Consider the following 16,504-nt stretch of genomic DNA (forward strand, 5'->3'; position numbering starts at 1 on the left):
ATGTTGCATGTATGAACAGATGGCGCGCACGCACACATTTTGGGTGCTGGGCGAACCGGTGGTGACAGAATGCGAAGCCCACCTCTGAAAGAACTCAAGTTGGTGAAGGTACATAATGCCCTGCCTTCTATCTCCTCCACCTCAGCAACTCTTAACACAATGAGGAATTGGCTGGGGAATTCTGGGAGTTGAAGTCTACACATCTTCAAGTGGGTCAGGATGGGAGACACTGGTTTAAATGGTACCCTAATTTTGCTTACCATGGCACAATTTCAGGAAAAAAAGGTTTCTCATCCTTTCTGGCTTGGATTAATCTTCAATGAGATTAAATCTGAGGACTAGCTGCTTTAATCTTAGCTGCTTTGGGTGGAGTTTCCATGAATAAGCTTCATCTGGAGAAGAATTTCCCCCCCTTTTTTTTTAGAACTCTGAGTCAGGAGAACATTAAACCGGAACATTGAGAAGACGGCCAGGAGGAACATCAAAATGATGCTTTTGTCTAAGAAGCAGAGATAATATCATTCATGTTGCTCAGCTCTGTGCTGGGCCTCTGTGGCTCAGACTGCTAATGCAGTCTGTTATTAACAGCAGCTGCCTGCAATTACTGCAGGTTCTAGTCCCACCAGGCCCAAGGTTGACTCAGCCTTCCATCCTTTATAAGGTAGGTAAAATGAGGACCCAGATTGTTGGGGGGGCAATGTTGACTTTGTATATAAATATACAAATAGGATGAAGACTATTGCTTGACATAGTGTAAGCCGCCCTGAGTCTTACACTATGGAGAAGGGCGGGATATAAATGCAAATAAAAAAAAAAGCTAAGATTAAATGAAGGACTCAATTAACTGAACTATTATTGAAGGTTGGACAATTAACATCAATTCAACGCCATGAGAGATCACAGGAATATAAGTGTAGCCCCTTTTAAGCCTATCAAACTACAGAGGGCCCATTATTTTGTCCATTTTGTGATCTGTATTCTGGAAATATTCCTCTCCTCCAAGTTTATTATCGATAGAAACTTAATCCTAAAAACCATCTCAAGTGATACACTTTGATTTAACCCTCAAAGTGGCTTCAGATTGATTCAGAAATACAAGCTTGAAGAGTCATTCACGTTTCCTGTGATGACCCGGCGTGTGGCACAAAGGCAACACAGCTAGAGAACCAGTATGAGTCCCTTTATTGGCACCAACTTTGCCCCCAATGTCCCGTTTACTCTCCGGCCTGGAGAGAAGCTGTCCCACAAACCTGCAGCAGCTTCTGCAGGTTTGTGGGACAGCAGCGGTAATAATTCCAGTAAGACAAGATAAGCACATAGAAGCACGATTATAATTCAAACAGTCAGGAGGATTGCCAGGAATGCAGGCCCCACTCTCAACACTAGATGAATTCAGTGTTTGTTCCCGACAAACACCCCTCCCAACTGCCTCTCCTTTAAACTCCATCCCCAGGTGTGCCTTGTGAAAGGAATCAGGGCCCTTTCCTTCCTCGTAAGCTACGCAACCCACATTGCTCTCTTCTGCATTCTTCCCTAGGGTGCAGAGGGGGTGAGCCTTGGTCTTCATCTGAACCCCCTTTCCCTTGTTCTACCTCTCCCCTGTTCTTCCCAGCCTGACTTTGCCCTTCCCCAGTTCCCTCCATAGCCAACGGAGCCACTCTCCCGTTCTCTCTCAGCTGTTCGTCTTCTATCTCATATTCAGACTCCAACAGGGGCATGACAGGAACCTTCAAATACCAATATTTCCACACTACAACTCTAGAACTGAACTGTAAAATGTATTCCAGAACAAGAACGTTGTATGGTGTTTGTGAGTCACCAACATCCTAGAAATAATGTTTGAGCCAGAAAAATAATTTTGGAAAGTACTTTGAGATATGTTCTTGAGGGTTCTTGGAACTACGTGCTCTTTCAAACTAGGGAATGGATAAGCTTGTAGAACAAAATAGTGCAATAACCCAAAGAGAAGTTGTAGAGATATAAAAGATATATCTATATCTTTATTTAAGATATAGAAGAGTGGTTGAGTATAAGAGACTCCATAATTTTCAAGACAAAAACGAGCAGGCATCTACTTAATCGGATTTTAATTAGAAATATGGTCCCATCTCACTAAGTTATCTGCCCACCGCCATTGAGAAGAAGAGTTTTAGCTTTTCATTATCAATCAGTGAGGCTAAAAGGGCAATATGCAAATGGAGTGGAAGGGATATGCAAACGAACTAAGGGACTGGAAAGTAAAACCAACCACCTAAGCTCTGATCACAAAATTCAATGGACAATTCTGGAGTTGGACCCACTGCGTGAGAAACTCCTCCTGCAGAAAAACCATCTACTCCTCAAAACCTTCTTGGGTGGATATAACATCTCATGGGTGAAACCTTCCCAGATCTGTGCCAGCTGCTGCCACCCTTGAGCTCCTGTGCCATGTCTTCTGCCCTCCTTCCTTTAGAGGGCGTCATTCACCCATCAATCTCAGGGAGAAGTTGAGTAAGCCCAACCTGTACTTCTTCTTGAAGTATCTCCGATAGGATCTGCTGCCTTTTCAAAGGATGAGATGAGAAGTAATTACGGCAGAGCTAAACTTGCTAAGAGCATCACAAAGAGCTTTTGTGGGAAGGGAACAAAGTTGTAGCAAGGAAAGCAAACTTATTCGGAAAAAGAGATATGACCAAAGGAAAATTGGGTTGAGTCCACATTGCATAAACAATCCTGGTTTAACCACTCTTTCTTGAGAAAGCCACCGGAGGTAGAGGTTACATAACACCTTAAGCTACAGACCACAGCTTACAAATGGCAATAACTAGATTCACCATAAAAGAAGCCATCTAAATCTCTCTTCTTCTTCGGCCTTGGCCCAAGAAATCATGCATGGGAATGCAAATTCATCAACCTGCAGAAGAACCAGTTACTACTACAGTTCTGTAGAGAACACCAAAGTGCTTCTGGGTAAATTGAATTGAACGGTGCTGAAAGAATTGAATGGTGACATCACTGCTGTCCGGGGATGTCCAACTGGGGGCTCCTTTCACAAGAAGGACCAGTCGCCTGCTTGTATCTCCTCAACTAATCTTGGAGTGCATCAGTTCAGCCCAACCATGGTTTGTTTCCAAGAAGCGTTTTCTGAAACGGGTTCGAGAAAGAGGCTAAATTCCCGGTTCACAGTTGAGAGGCCATGATGGTTGAGTTTGCACAGCACACGAGACCAAAATGAAAAATCAACAGAGTTAAGTCTTAATTGCCAACCTTAGACGTTTTAACGGAAGGCCACCAAGCCATCCGTGAACTCGGATGGGCCTCCTAATTAGGAAGCCCTACTTTCTTCTCAACTAATTCTTCCTTTCTCCTAGCCGTACCACTCTCATCTCTCATCCCTTATAATAATAATAACAACAACAACAACAACAACAGAGTTGGAAGGGGCCTTGGAGGTCTTCTAGTCCAACCCCCTGCCCAGGCAGGAAACCCTACGCCATCTCAGACAGATGGTTATCCCTTGTCTGATTGATACGTGGCTTTGGAAAGGGCCCCTCCTAAATAATTTGTCTCCACTCACTTTTCCTCGATGGGATGATAATTAGCGAAACCCTCCCTTGCTTTCTCTGAAAAAGAAGATGATTTGACAGAAATCTGCAACGTATCCAAGTTGAAAGAAAAGAGGGAGGGGTGCCGTGAAATATATCATTATCATTCATTGTACACCAGACTGCTGTCTCCAACAGCATGTGAGGTCAACAAGAACTGACGGTGAGAACAAGAATTTATCGGTGGAACAACTTGCCTCCAGAAGTTGTGAATGCTCCAACACTGGAGATTCTTAAGAAGAGATTGGACAACCATTTGTCTGAAATAGGGTCTCCTGCTTGAACGGGGGTGGGGGGGGGTTGGATTAGAAAATCTCCCAGTTGCCTCCCAATTGTGTTATTCTGTTCTCTTTTCAGTGCAAATTCCATTCTGGAATACCATTTTCCTGTTAGAAAGGCAACAGCAGAAATTCCTTACCAATAAAGGAGAAAAACTGGAACAGGATTGAAATGAACGGTCCTTCGTGCTCTTTGAGTTTGGTTGTTTTCTTGTAGACATTTCATTACCCAAACTAGGTCACCTCATCAGCAAACCCCACTCCCTTCTAGCACTGATGATGTTATCTAGCTGGGTCATAAGATGTCTGCAAGAAAACCACAAAGCTCAGAGAGCACCAAGTACCCCAAAGTCCCCCTCTTCCTCTCCACAAACCCCACTCCCTTCTAGCACTGATGATGTTACCTAGCTGGGTCATCAGATGCCTGCAAGAAAACAGCCAAGCTCAGAGAGCACCAAGGTCCCCTCATAAATCCATTATTCCATAGCTGTCCCCCTTGAATGGTAGAGAACATTTCCCTCTTTTATTTGGGTCCATTCCCCCCTCCAAGACCATCATCCTGTCTCCCCCCCACCCCACTGTCTCATTTTCTTAAGATAAAGATGGCCATCTATTTTTGTCTCTCTTTCCAGGTCTAGTTTCTAGATTTCTGGTCTTCTGCACTATTCTTCTGTTCAGGTTTCTCTTCGCATGTGGCCCCCAAATTCATTTCTCAAAGTGGAATTTGGCCAACCTAGATTGGAATAGTCCCCTGTGATTTTTTTTTAAAGCAGGGGTCTCCAACCTTGGTCCCTTTAAGACTTGTGGACTTCAACTCCCAGAGTCCCTCAGCCAGCAAGGGACTTTACCTTTATCCGTTAATCCTCCTCTCCTCCTGTCATCCACCTCTCCTGCGCAGACTGCACTGGCTACCTGTGGTCTTCCGGGTGCGCTTCAAGGTTTTGGTGACTATCTTCAAAGCGCTCCATAGCATAGGGCCGGGATACTTACGGGACCGTCTGCTGCTACCGAATACCTCTCACCGACCCGTGCACTCTCACAGAGAGGGACTCCTTAGGGTGCTGTCGGCCAGACAGTGCCGGCTGGCGACACCCAGGGGAAGGGCCTTCTCTGTGGGGGCCCCCACCCTCTGGAATGAGCTTCCCCCAGGACTTCGCCAACTTCCTGACCTCCGAACCTTTCGCCACGAGCTTAAGACACATCTATTTATTTGCGCAGGACTGGACTAGATTTTAAATTCGAATTGGTTTTAATGGGGATTTTATTATTTTTATTATCATTTTAATTATTCGGCCAATTATAATAAGTTTTTTAATGGATGTTTTATTTGTATTTATATGTATTTTATCTGGTTGTGAACCGCCCTGAGTCCCTAGGGAGATAGGGCGGTATAAAAATATGAAAAATAAATAAAAATAAATAAATAAATAAATAATCCAAATTCCAAAATTGGAAACCCTAGTTTAGGGCTTTGCGTGTCATACAGACCCAACTATATGTGGGTTTTGATTTGCACAGATCCTTGATCCATCGCTAAACTTTCCAAAGGCTGGGAGAAATTTTGTGTCCAGTTCAAAGTGTTTGTCCTAGCTATGTGTTACACCAAAGGTATGGTAGATGGTCCTTAAGAGTCCATTCAGCTGACTGAACATCAAGCAGGACATAATTATACCAGAACATATTATGGAATTATCACTCACTCAGCTCTGTAAATCCTCCTGCTATACTCACCTCTCAGCTACGCTCCACCCTTCGAGTATCTAAATTAAATCAAACACCCATGGGCGTCTCAAGGACGCAGTATGAGAATTTAATGGGTTTGGGCTACATGTGGAGCCTGAATCTTTGACATTCCTTCCTTCTCCTCAAAACCCATCATCTGGACCTTTCTATTGGAGATGGCCTACGGTGAGACTTAGAAGAGAAATTCCTCTTTTTTTTCCCCCAAGTTTTTCATTTTTTTTTACAAACATATCAGTGCTTGAACAATGCAGCACCAGGATGCCATACAGTCTAATAAAAATAAAACTAGTAGAATTAATCATAGTTATTACATTCAATCAACTTATATATTTCTAATAATGATACACATTTATATTAAACTGCAGTCTGTCATTATTCAATTATTCCATGTTTTCTCTTGTTATTGCTTTTATTTTATTATATAAAAGTGTATACACTAATATTCCTTCTCTTATTTCTATCTCTTATTCTAACTTTTAATTATGTCACCCTTTATTAATAAACTTTTTCTTTCTATCCTACCTACCTTCTAGTCCTGTCACCTACTTAAAAAAAAGAAGAGAGAGAAAAGGAAAAGCAAATCAGAACAACAACAAAAAAGAGCGATGGTCTATCCATCGTCTCTTGCCCGCTTCAATACTTTAATCGCTATGCTTTTTTTTTGACTTGCCTACCATATTAGAAGAGGAATTGCTTGATGCTAACCTACCATCCGATGTCACTGGGACTTTTTTGTGAAGTGGACTCAGTTTTACAACGTTCAGTTAGCAAGTCAGCCCGCCATGCACTGTATATAGTCCAATGGTAGCTTGAATTTGAGGGGTGGGGGAATTATCTTAGGAAAAAATGGAGTGGTGGTAGCCCTGAGAATAGTGAATCAAAGGAACCATGAAGAATAGAGTGAAGAAATGCTTTTGGCTACAAAGGGTCTCCTGGAGCAGAATTTTGTCCCTGAATCATAAGATTTTTTGGAGAAAGTACAAAAACAAGCAACTAAGATGATTAAAGGACTGGAGACTAAAACATAAGAACAGTTGCAAGAATTGGGTATGGCTAGTTTAGAGAAAAGAGGAAACAAAGACTAGGGGTGACATAATAGCATATTCCAATATTTGGGGGGCCGCCACAAAGAAGAGGTGGTATAGGATCTCCTGCTTCAGCAGGGGCTGGACTAGAAGATCTCCAAGGTCCCTTTCAGCTCTATTCTGAGTCTGATTCTAATTTATTTTCCAAAGCACTAGAAGGCAAGACAAGAAACAATGGAGGGAAACCAATCAAGGAGAGAATCAACCAGGAATTAAGGAGAAATTTCCAAACGGCGACAACAATTAATCAGTGGAACAGCTTGTCACCAGAAGTTGTGGGTCGCTTCCATCACTGGAGGTTTTTAAGAAAAGACTGGACAGCTACGTGTCTAAAATAGTAGAAGGTCTTCTGCTTGAGCCAGGGGGTTGGACTAGAAGACCTCCAAGGCCCCATCCAGCTCTATTCTGATTAAGATTAAGGTGTCCACCAGAGACATAACTTCTAGAATCTGATCACCTTCCTTTGCCACCTTCTCTATTTTTATTTTTATTTTCTTAAAAGAGGAGAAATGGGGATTTGGATGTATGAAGAGGTGACCTCATTAAGGCAGCGTTGACTCATGTAGGCTTGTATACGCAGCGCCAAGATTTCAAGTCGGATTTACCGGGATATTATTATTACATCACCTCGACCGGCTCTCAGATGCGGTTATGGAAATGTTGGGTTGGACCAGGGAGGTGCTGGGAAACCTTTTTTTGACTCAGGGGAATACTCTGAAAGGAGCAAACGAGAAACCTACCCAAGGTGTTGAAGTACGTTTCAGCATGCCACAGTTTTCCCAAAGCAACAGCCCATAACGTGCTACAAGCCAAAGGTTTGGCGTTGAGCTTAGGCTAATAAGAAACCCCATGGAATGGGATGGGATGGGATGTCCTTTTACCTGTCTATATAAAGAGCCAGGTGGACAGTGCCAACTTCAGGTCATATGTCCAAGCCAGGAGGATGAGTTGTAGCCACTGTGCCAACAATTAGGCTAAATGCTATACCTGAAAGACAGTTTGGTTGGGATCTAATTAAGATCTTTGCGTTGAGAAAGCCGCCTCATTCTCCTCCAGGGCTGTCTAGGAATTGTTATAAAAAGCTCAGCGCCTCTTTCAAACAGATTCTTGGGATCCAGGTGTGGAGGGAACCAGGTAAGTCTTCTTGGGCTTACTGAGAGGAGAGGGTTCAAGGCCCACCTATTTCATCCACCTTCTCAACTACTTGGCTGGGAGAAGACCGCTTGGTTTTAACTGGGACTTCCTTAGAGATTTCTTTTTTTAACCTTAAGGAAGGGTGCTTGTTTCTATTGGCCTGCTACAGTTGTTAAATTTTTTTTATTTGTCCATTTATTCGTTTTTATTTTATTTCTATTTTAATATTCCCCCTCTCCCATATTGTACTGGAGTTTTTTATGTTCTTTCATGCAGATTTTCGACTTCTTTAAGAGATTATTTTACCGTAAGGAAGGATGTTTGTTCTTATTGGCCGCTACGGTTTACAGCTTGCGAAATTTTATTTATTTGTCAGTTTGCTCGCTTTTATTTTGTTTTTATTTTAATATTCCCCTTTCCCGTATTGTAAGGGAGACGGGTTTATGCTCCTTACATTCCTGTTTTCTTCGCTTCTTTTTCCTTACGATCTTCCATTTTCTTTCGTTGTTTTAAACGCCTCAGATTTTCAAATTCATGCTCCCCACATTCCTCCTGATTTTGTTTATTTATTTTCACGCAGCGGGGAAAAAAATATGTCGGTTTTCTGTTGTTGGAATTTCTCATGTTCTTCGTTTCTTCCTCCTTTGCTTTCTCATCCATTTCGCAGCAGTAAAACGGGAGTCATTCTACACATCTTTAAAGGCCCCTTTTTTTTTTCACTTTGTCCATTTTTTAAACTTCATTTTCCTATCCGTTCTTTGAGATAATCCTCTACTTCCCCCCCCCCCAATTATTTCTAGACTTATCTTGATTCCTAGCAGTTTAGGAATCGAGAACTCTAAACCCCATGCTCTGCCTCCCTACCCTAGAAATTTTCATTTTTTTAAAAAAAAAACTCTTTAAAATAAATTAAACACCTGGGGAGCCAGAAATTGTGGGTGCTCCATAACTGGGAGGTTTTTAAGAAGAAATTGGGCAGCCATTTGTCTGGGATGGTATAGGGTTTCCTGCTTGAGCAGAGGGCTGGACTAGAAGACCTCTAAGGACCCTTCCGATCTTGTTATTTTGTGTTCCATGAAATCTTGATCTACTTCAAACGAAGACCTCTAAACAAACCGCTAAAGTTCTTAGTGACCAGCGGTATAGTGGGTTAATTAGTTCGAAAAATTGAAAAATTAAAAAAGAAAGCAAATCGTCGGGTTTCCGTCAAGGTTCCAGGATTCCAATTTTCCTGCATTCTCTTTCTTTCAAATGCAGAGTTGGCAACAGAAAAAAAAAATATCTGCCCTAGATTCTGTCTTCCTTTCATCTGCCCCATCCTTCAACTCACAAGCTCTTTATTTTCAGACATGAAAGAGAAGCTTTCTGAGACCTGTCAAAACCAGTTTCTTAAATGCTGACATTTAGCAACCAAAGCAATTTGGCAACAGCCTCCACACCCCTTTTTAATTTAATTTCACTGCACCTCTCGGTCAACCAGCAAACTCTCTCTCTCGGTAGAATAATAATCTCAGAATTAGCCAGCGGGTATCTTTAAGAGGAAAAAGAGACCCATGTCTTTCATAATTTCTATTTTCCAAACAGCTTTTTTTTTTAAAAAAAAAAATGCTTAATTTAGGGTAAATCCCAAGAATTTCAAACATTTTTTCCCCCTCACATTAGTTGGGAGGCGTCCTAAGTAAGCCGAGCTAAACAGTCGATTTTTCTAAACAGCTAATAATTGGGGGGGGGGGAACACATCTGCAATCATTTTGATTCCTAACTTTCCCTAACGTGTTTGAACTTTTGCATAGAACTTTTTTAGATGTATCTATTCCACATACATAGAGACATGGTGGCTCAGCGGCAAAGAGGCTGAGCTTGTTGAGAGAAAGGTCGGCAGTTCGAATCCCGAGTGCTGCGTAACGGGGTGAGCTCCCGTGACTTGTCCCAGCTTCTGCCAACCTAACAGTTCGAAAGCAGGTAAAAAATGCAAGCAGAAAAATAAAGACCCCCTTTGGTGGGAAGGGATCAGCGTTCCGTGCGCCTTTGGCGTTGAGTCATGCCGGCCACATGACCATGGAGACGTCTTCGTACAGCGCTGGCTCTTCGGCTTTGAAACGGAGATGAGCACCGCCCCCTAGAGTCGGGAACGACTAGCACATATAGGCCAGGGGAACCTTTATCTTATTCCACACAAAATATTAGGGAGCAAGGGTTGGTTTCAAATTTACTAGAAATTGTCCTTTGTTGTATTCATTTCCCCCAGAGTAGACTCTTTACACAAAGATTGTATCTGTGCAAACTCTTTCTGGCTTATAGATGGACATCTTTGTTTGGAATTGCCACCTTCTCCTCCATTACAGATGATTCAGAGAAACCTGTTAGCAGAATCCCCTTGACATACCTGTTGTTGGCACTCATAGGTGACACAGCAGGTAGCTGAGGAGGCCTGACTAAGAAGGGAGAGCACAGGAGTTCTCAGCATTCCTCCTCATGCTAGCTTTCTTCTCCATCTTTGGTGACATTCTTCCTCATTCTTCCTCATGCTAGCTTTCTTCTCCATCTTTGATGACCAAACTCTTCTTCCCCTCCGATTTATCCCTGATTGTTCATTGTTCTTAAGATATGAACTCCATGAGAACGTATCTATGGGCCCATCAATCCATCACACAGAGACCATCAGCCTCATCTTGGGAAGTTCAACCTCTCTGGTGTCTTCTCATAGTTGTTCTTCCTTGGTTATTTAAACTTCTAGAAGTTCCAAATAGGAGAGTCTCTTGTTCCAAACTTCACCTTCTTCAGCCCCATCTCAGCACGGTCACCTGATAGAGAAAGTAGAGCTATTTTATGAATGGGCTGTAAGGCTATAACCACTGTTTGATGCATCTCTAAATCTATCAGGTTTCTCGAGCCATGAGTGAGATTTTGACTTGGATTCTTTCTCATGACCCCTTAGATAGAAAAGTCCTTCAGACAGATCCCAACCAAAATTGACATTCAATCACAGAGTCTTCTCTCTCTCTCTCTCTCTTTCTTTTTTGTCTTTCTGAACTTTATTGGCCATATTAAGCGCTAAAAACTTAGAAGCTTATAAGATATTTGCCAAAATACAAATGTTGGAACTTGAGAAAGGAGAAAAACGAAGGGGGAGGTATGTTGGAACCCCTAAGAATACCGCGTTTCCCCAAAAACAAGACCCTGTCTTCTATTTTTTTTGAACCCCGAAATAAGCGCTTGGCCTTATTTTCGGGGAGGTGTTATTATTTTGGGGCGCGTGGAGCAAGACGGGGCTCCTCTTGCCGTGTTACCTGATTTCCAGCTCTGTCTCCCTAATCCCAACCAGAGGAAATGGCAGCGACCGGCTGTGCATGCATTTAAATATTTTTGGGGAGCGCTTACTTTAGCGCACGCGCTCAAAAGCCCGATTGGGCTTATTATCAGCGAATGTCTTATTTTCAGAGAAACACGGTAAAAGCAAACTCAAATGAAGTTGTCCAGAAATTGGATGGATGGAGGGAGGAATGGATGGATGGATGGAATTATTTTAACAGAAGAACTTTAAATCTCTTGTTTGAAGAACTGGGTCCAGGAACAGCTTTCTTAGAAGATCCATGCCAACTTCTCTAGCATACAACAGAACACGCCTCTTCTTGAGGCCATTTCGGAAGAGGCATTCTCCCATCTAAGATTGGGAACATTGCCAGATCCGACAAATTTCTCTCCTCTCAAAGAGACCCCGCCCCCCCCCCCTTTAACTTCCTCCGTAGCACTAGGCATTTATATCTGCAAGTGTCTTCAACACTCTCCTTGGTTCAACAATTCAGAATATATTGCCCAATTTGGGAGGAAGGAAACGGTGCTTCCATTCCAGTTATGAGCAACATTGGGAAAAATTATTTATTTGACTGTAGCACGCTCCGCAAAGAAACTTGAATTTGGAAAGACCTGTTGCTCATCTCATCCCCGAGAGGACTGATTTCCTCATTCTGAGATCACTCATCCTGCCATACACTGAATTTTTCTTCCTAACCAGTTTAGTTTTCTGCTGATCTCTTATCTCTGAGCAAATCTGGAGCTTCTTCAGCTTCTTGAAACTGGATCGGCAAAGTGGTAAGACTGGGGGAGGGAAAGGAGGAAAAAAACTGGGCGTGTCCACATTCTCTTGCCAGCTATAAAGCTTGGGAAATAGCTGTGCACACAACACCTGTCTAAGGTGAGTTTTCTTAAAGTGAGAAGTAAGAGCCTTTTTAACTGCTTGGCTACAATTGTGGCCCCTGTCAAGCTGGATTCTCAGACAGGTAAAGGGAGCAGAACGAGAGTGGATTGAAGGTGTGGGCAGGAAAATAGGTGATGAAACAAGGAGGGAAGCTGGACATGGGGCATCCATCAGAAGTCTGGAGGTTTTGAGAACGTTCGTGACCTGAGTTGTATAGGAAGAGAGGGGGAAAGGAGAGGAAGGAAGGAAGGAAGGAAGGAAGAGAGGGAGGGAGGGAGGAAGGAAGGAGGAAAGGAAGGAGGGAAGGGAAGGGAAGGGAAGGGAAGGGAAGGGAAGGGAAGGGAAGGAAAGGAAAGGAAAGGAAAGGAAAGGAAAGGAAAGGAAAGGAAAGGAAAGGAAAGGAAAGGAAAGGAAAGGAAAGGAAAAGAAAGGAAAGGAAAGGCAGATGGGAAAAGAATCTCTTTCCTAAGTAAGTACAAATGATATTTTCAACCAGTTCTACTAGATTAACTAGGGAGTAACAGTGGTTGACCTTTTACGAAGTGAGTGTTTTCAAAGAGAGGAAGGCGAGGTCGACCTGTCCATCTGTCCCCATGTGCAGCTGCTGGACGCCCAGATCATTTTGCTTTCCTCCCTTCGGTCTCCTCTCCAGATTCATCCGCCCAGCAGAATGTCTGGCTCAGGCGTGAAGTGCGTCACCAACCCTTGTGTCACCTCCTGCCCAGATGCCAAAGTGGTGATCCATCCACCCCCACTGGTCCTGACCTTACCTGGATTGAGCCTCAAGACCTCTCCGAATCAGTGCCTTGTGGAAAGCCAGACTTCATGCCTCACTAACGGCTGCGAGGTGAGCTGTGGGGCGGCCTCCAAGGCCATCGTCACCAAAACCTCAGGCTTGGTTGCTCTTTCTGGTGGAGATACTCCTTGTTGTACGACCACCTGTCCTGATTCACAAGTGGTGATTCAGCCTCCCCCGGTCTGCATCACCATCCCGGGTGCAGTCCTCACCAGCTACCCCAGCGAGTGCATCATCTCAAGCTCAACCAACCGTATCACCAGCGGAGTCCAACGCCCTGCGTTGTCCCGTTCAACATCGGTCTCCGATTGTTCCCTCACTCCACAGCGTCTAACTCGCTCCGCGTCCGTCCCATCAGGACTCGACAGCTCAGCCCGATGCCTGACACAAGGGCCTTCAAACAAAGTGGTGATATACCCTCCGCCAATCGAGGTCACCATTCCTGGTCCTGTCCTGGAGATAGCTGCCGAAGAGTGTACTGTGGAAGTCTACAACTCCTGCACTGATAACAACGCCCTCACCGACAGTGACCGAAAGGCCATCACCAGCGGTGATGAGGATGAAATCAAAGCTCTAATTCCACGAGCCAAGAGTTGTACCACAGTATGTGGGCTGATGGACACTTCAAACTGCATTTCCCAGGGACCGGAGATGAAAATTATTATCCAGCCTCCTCCTATTGAAGTAGAGCTTCCAGGACCTATCCTGGAAGTTTCTCCAGAAGCGTGTAAGGTAGAAACTGTGAGTCCATGTCCTCCAGGACCTGAAGCCATCACTGGTAGTGAGACCAAGGCCCTGTGTGATGGCAAGACACCCTCAAGTGCCCTTGCAGCTACTACCAGTACGAAACGCCCCGTCCCGGACGTCCGACGTCCTCCTCGACCCTGGGCTGAGATGTACAGCCGGTCAATGACACCCAGAAGCGTTTTATTAGCGCAACAATCCCGACTGGCAAAATACCGCAATGCCTTATACTCCAGGCATTCCCAATCATCTTATTAAATTTTCAGTGGACGTGAAATTGTAAAGACAGCTGGTATTTTTATAAATATTTGTATATATAAAAAGTGATGGTGCTGTGTCATGTGCCCACCATCCACCATACCTATGGATCAGACGGGACACGTATCGAAGCTGCTCTTCCAGTGGTTTAGACTGTCGTAGACTGTTTTTCTTCTGTTTTTGGGTCCCTTATTAAAGCCCAGGCGATCAAGATTTTTGACTCCATAGATTCCAAAGTAACATTGATTGTCCTTTTAGTAACTGGTGGTTCCATTGGGAACATGGTGTACCAGGAAAGCCATGGAGAAGTGACTTAAAATGACTTCTGACTCACTGCCATTTTGTTTGTAATATCATAACTTCTCTCAGAAGTTTTCCTAGCGTGATGACAGATAGAAAACTTCCAGATTAATGGTCAATGAGGAATGCTGGCTATGGTAGTTTGGCAGCTTTTGGTGGCCACTTATCTCTGGATCAATGGATTGTTCCAGGATCCTGTTCCTACCGTTTGCCGAGATGTTTTCTAGCCCACGAATTTGTCCAAATAAAAGCCATCTGCACATCTTGCCTCAAAGATAGCACTTGGTAGCACTTCAAAATAACTTCTGTATAAGCCCGAGGCCTGAGGCAATCTAATATGTTGAAACCGGGGTGAAATGCTACCAGCTTGGGCCGGTTTGCCCGAACCGGTAGTAAAAAAAATATTTTGATGATCAGCTGAGTGATGTGCGATCGTCAGAACTTTTTTTTTTTTTTTACTTTTTAAGCATTTTTTTACAACTGGCTCGGGCGAATAGGTAGTTAAAAAATGCTTAAAAATTTTTTTTTTAAAAGGTTCCCAAGATCGCACGCCAGCTGATTCCTCCCTCGCTGTTCTACTTACCTTCTGAAACCTCCTTTTGGTGTGTATTGTGCATGCGCACGTAGCGCACACTTGCTGTGAACTGTGCATTTGTGCACGCAACACATGCTTGGCGCACAGCACGCATGCGTAACCAACAAACCAGTAGCAAACCGGTTCAGATTTCACCACTGTGTTGAATCCGTGCAGAATCTCCTATGGGCAGGAATGCTTGATTCTTGCATCACTACCACAGCTCGGGGGTTACTCTCATGTGATCCCACCATGATGTCTTCTTCCATGTCGGTGGGAGTGAGATCTATCATACATTCACAATTATTTTCAGGGAATAAAAATGGTGGTAGAAGGGGACCGTGTAGAATGTTTGATGGAGAAGTTTTCATTAGCAGAGCTAGGACAGCTTCTCACTCTCCGTGTTTTGATGATGTCCTCAAAAACTTCTCCAGAGGATGTTATCAGGTTGTGAGGGCCAGTGTAGAGTCCCTCTCTCTCTCTCTCTCTCTCTTTCTATCTATCTATCTATCTATCTATCTATCTATCTATCTATCTATCTATCTATCTATAGGTTTTCGCGGCTTTTGTATGTAGGTTTTTGGTTATTGGGGTTTTCTCCCACGTAAAATTGGAAGTGTCTTGGCAACGTTTCAACAAAGTCTCATTCGTCATCTTCAGGCTGGTGTTTACAGCTTTGTGCTTCTAGGAGCAAAACCAAATACCTACATATATGTATGTATGTATGTGTGTGTGTGTGTGTGTGTGTGTGTGTGTGTGTGTGTGTGTGTGTATAAACAATGAGGTGGGTCTATATTGAGGACTTCTTACTGATGAGAAAATATTGCAAGCATCAAGTCCTAGAAGACCTCTGAATTCATTGTGTCTGGAGAACCTCACAATCTTCAGAAGAAGTGGCGATAATCAATTTGCCATGACATCTGTGGCTAATTGAGAACTGAAAATTTGATACTTGGAGGATCCGAAAGTTGGTTCTTCAAATCCATTGCTACTATCCCATTGTCCCAACGTAGCTTCTGAGTAAACTCATGGTACTAAGGATCCTCCCATTCAGCTCCATAGAAGACTTACTCCAAGGTAAACAAACCTGGATAAGATTACACCAAACAGGGTTAGCATTTTTTTGAGAAGGATGTGTTAAGTTGGAGGAAATGAATTAATCTCCTAAATGACCCTCAGTTTGTAAAAAAAATAAAAAAAAATAGGGGCTGTAACTAATATTTGTAGTCTTTGAAATAAAGCTGGCATGTTTATTTTATGCAAAATGTTTTTTAAAACAATTCTCATTCTCAACATGCCAAATCTTCCAGTAATAAACTGAATTAAAACTTCTAAAAAGTTCCACACTTCTTTTATCCTTTTATTTAATTGCTTGGGGGCGGGGGGGGAGAACTAATATTCTAATAATCTACGATATATCCGTTTTCATTCCAACCAGGTATTTTTGGAGCAAATTCAACCACACGTCTCCCAACTTGACTCAAAACAACGTAGACCCCTCCTTGTGTTTGCACTGCTCACACCCAGTCCTTGCTCACTCTGCTTTTTCTCACCCAGGTAGAGGTGTACCAACAATACATCATAGGCATCTCTATAAAGTGAGTTTGAAGGTTTGGCCAGGCACAACTCGCTCCAGAATCACTTCAAGGCACAAGAGGGAATCAAAGCTGTTGAACATTTTAATGGGGGTGGTGGTGAGGTAAAGATTCCCCTTGCACATATGGGCTACTCATTCCCAACTCTAGGGGGCGGTGCTCATCTCCGTTTCAAAGCTGAAGAGCCAGCGCTGTCCGAAGACGTCTTAGTGGTC

The 16,504-nt window shown here is 43.4% G+C and overlaps 1 protein-coding gene across 7 annotated transcripts; it reads left to right on the plus strand.

Moving 5' to 3' along the window:
• The first annotated feature begins 7,438 nt into the window (after positions 1-7,438).
• LOC131186752 (uncharacterized) lies at positions 7,439-16,032 on the plus strand. 7 transcript variants are annotated; one of them, XM_058160656.1, is made up of 2 exons: positions 7,439-7,505; positions 12,675-16,032. In XM_058160656.1, exon 2 carries the CDS (start codon positions 12,693-12,695, stop codon positions 13,818-13,820), a length of 1,128 nt encoding a protein of 375 aa, XP_058016639.1. In that variant the 5' UTR covers positions 7,439-7,505; positions 12,675-12,692; the 3' UTR covers positions 13,821-16,032. The 7 variants fall into 7 exon arrangements, with proteins under 7 accessions (XP_058016639.1, XP_058016634.1, XP_058016636.1 ...); XM_058160651.1 differs by lacking the exon at positions 7,439-7,505 and adding an exon at positions 7,512-7,824; XM_058160653.1 differs by lacking the exon at positions 7,439-7,505 and adding an exon at positions 8,677-9,786.
• Positions 16,033-16,504: the final 472 nt, after the last annotated feature.

The sequence above is a fragment of the Ahaetulla prasina genome, chromosome 17 (genome assembly GCF_028640845.1).
Source record: "Ahaetulla prasina isolate Xishuangbanna chromosome 17, ASM2864084v1, whole genome shotgun sequence".
NCBI classification, from domain to species: domain Eukaryota; kingdom Metazoa; phylum Chordata; class Lepidosauria; order Squamata; family Colubridae; genus Ahaetulla; species Ahaetulla prasina.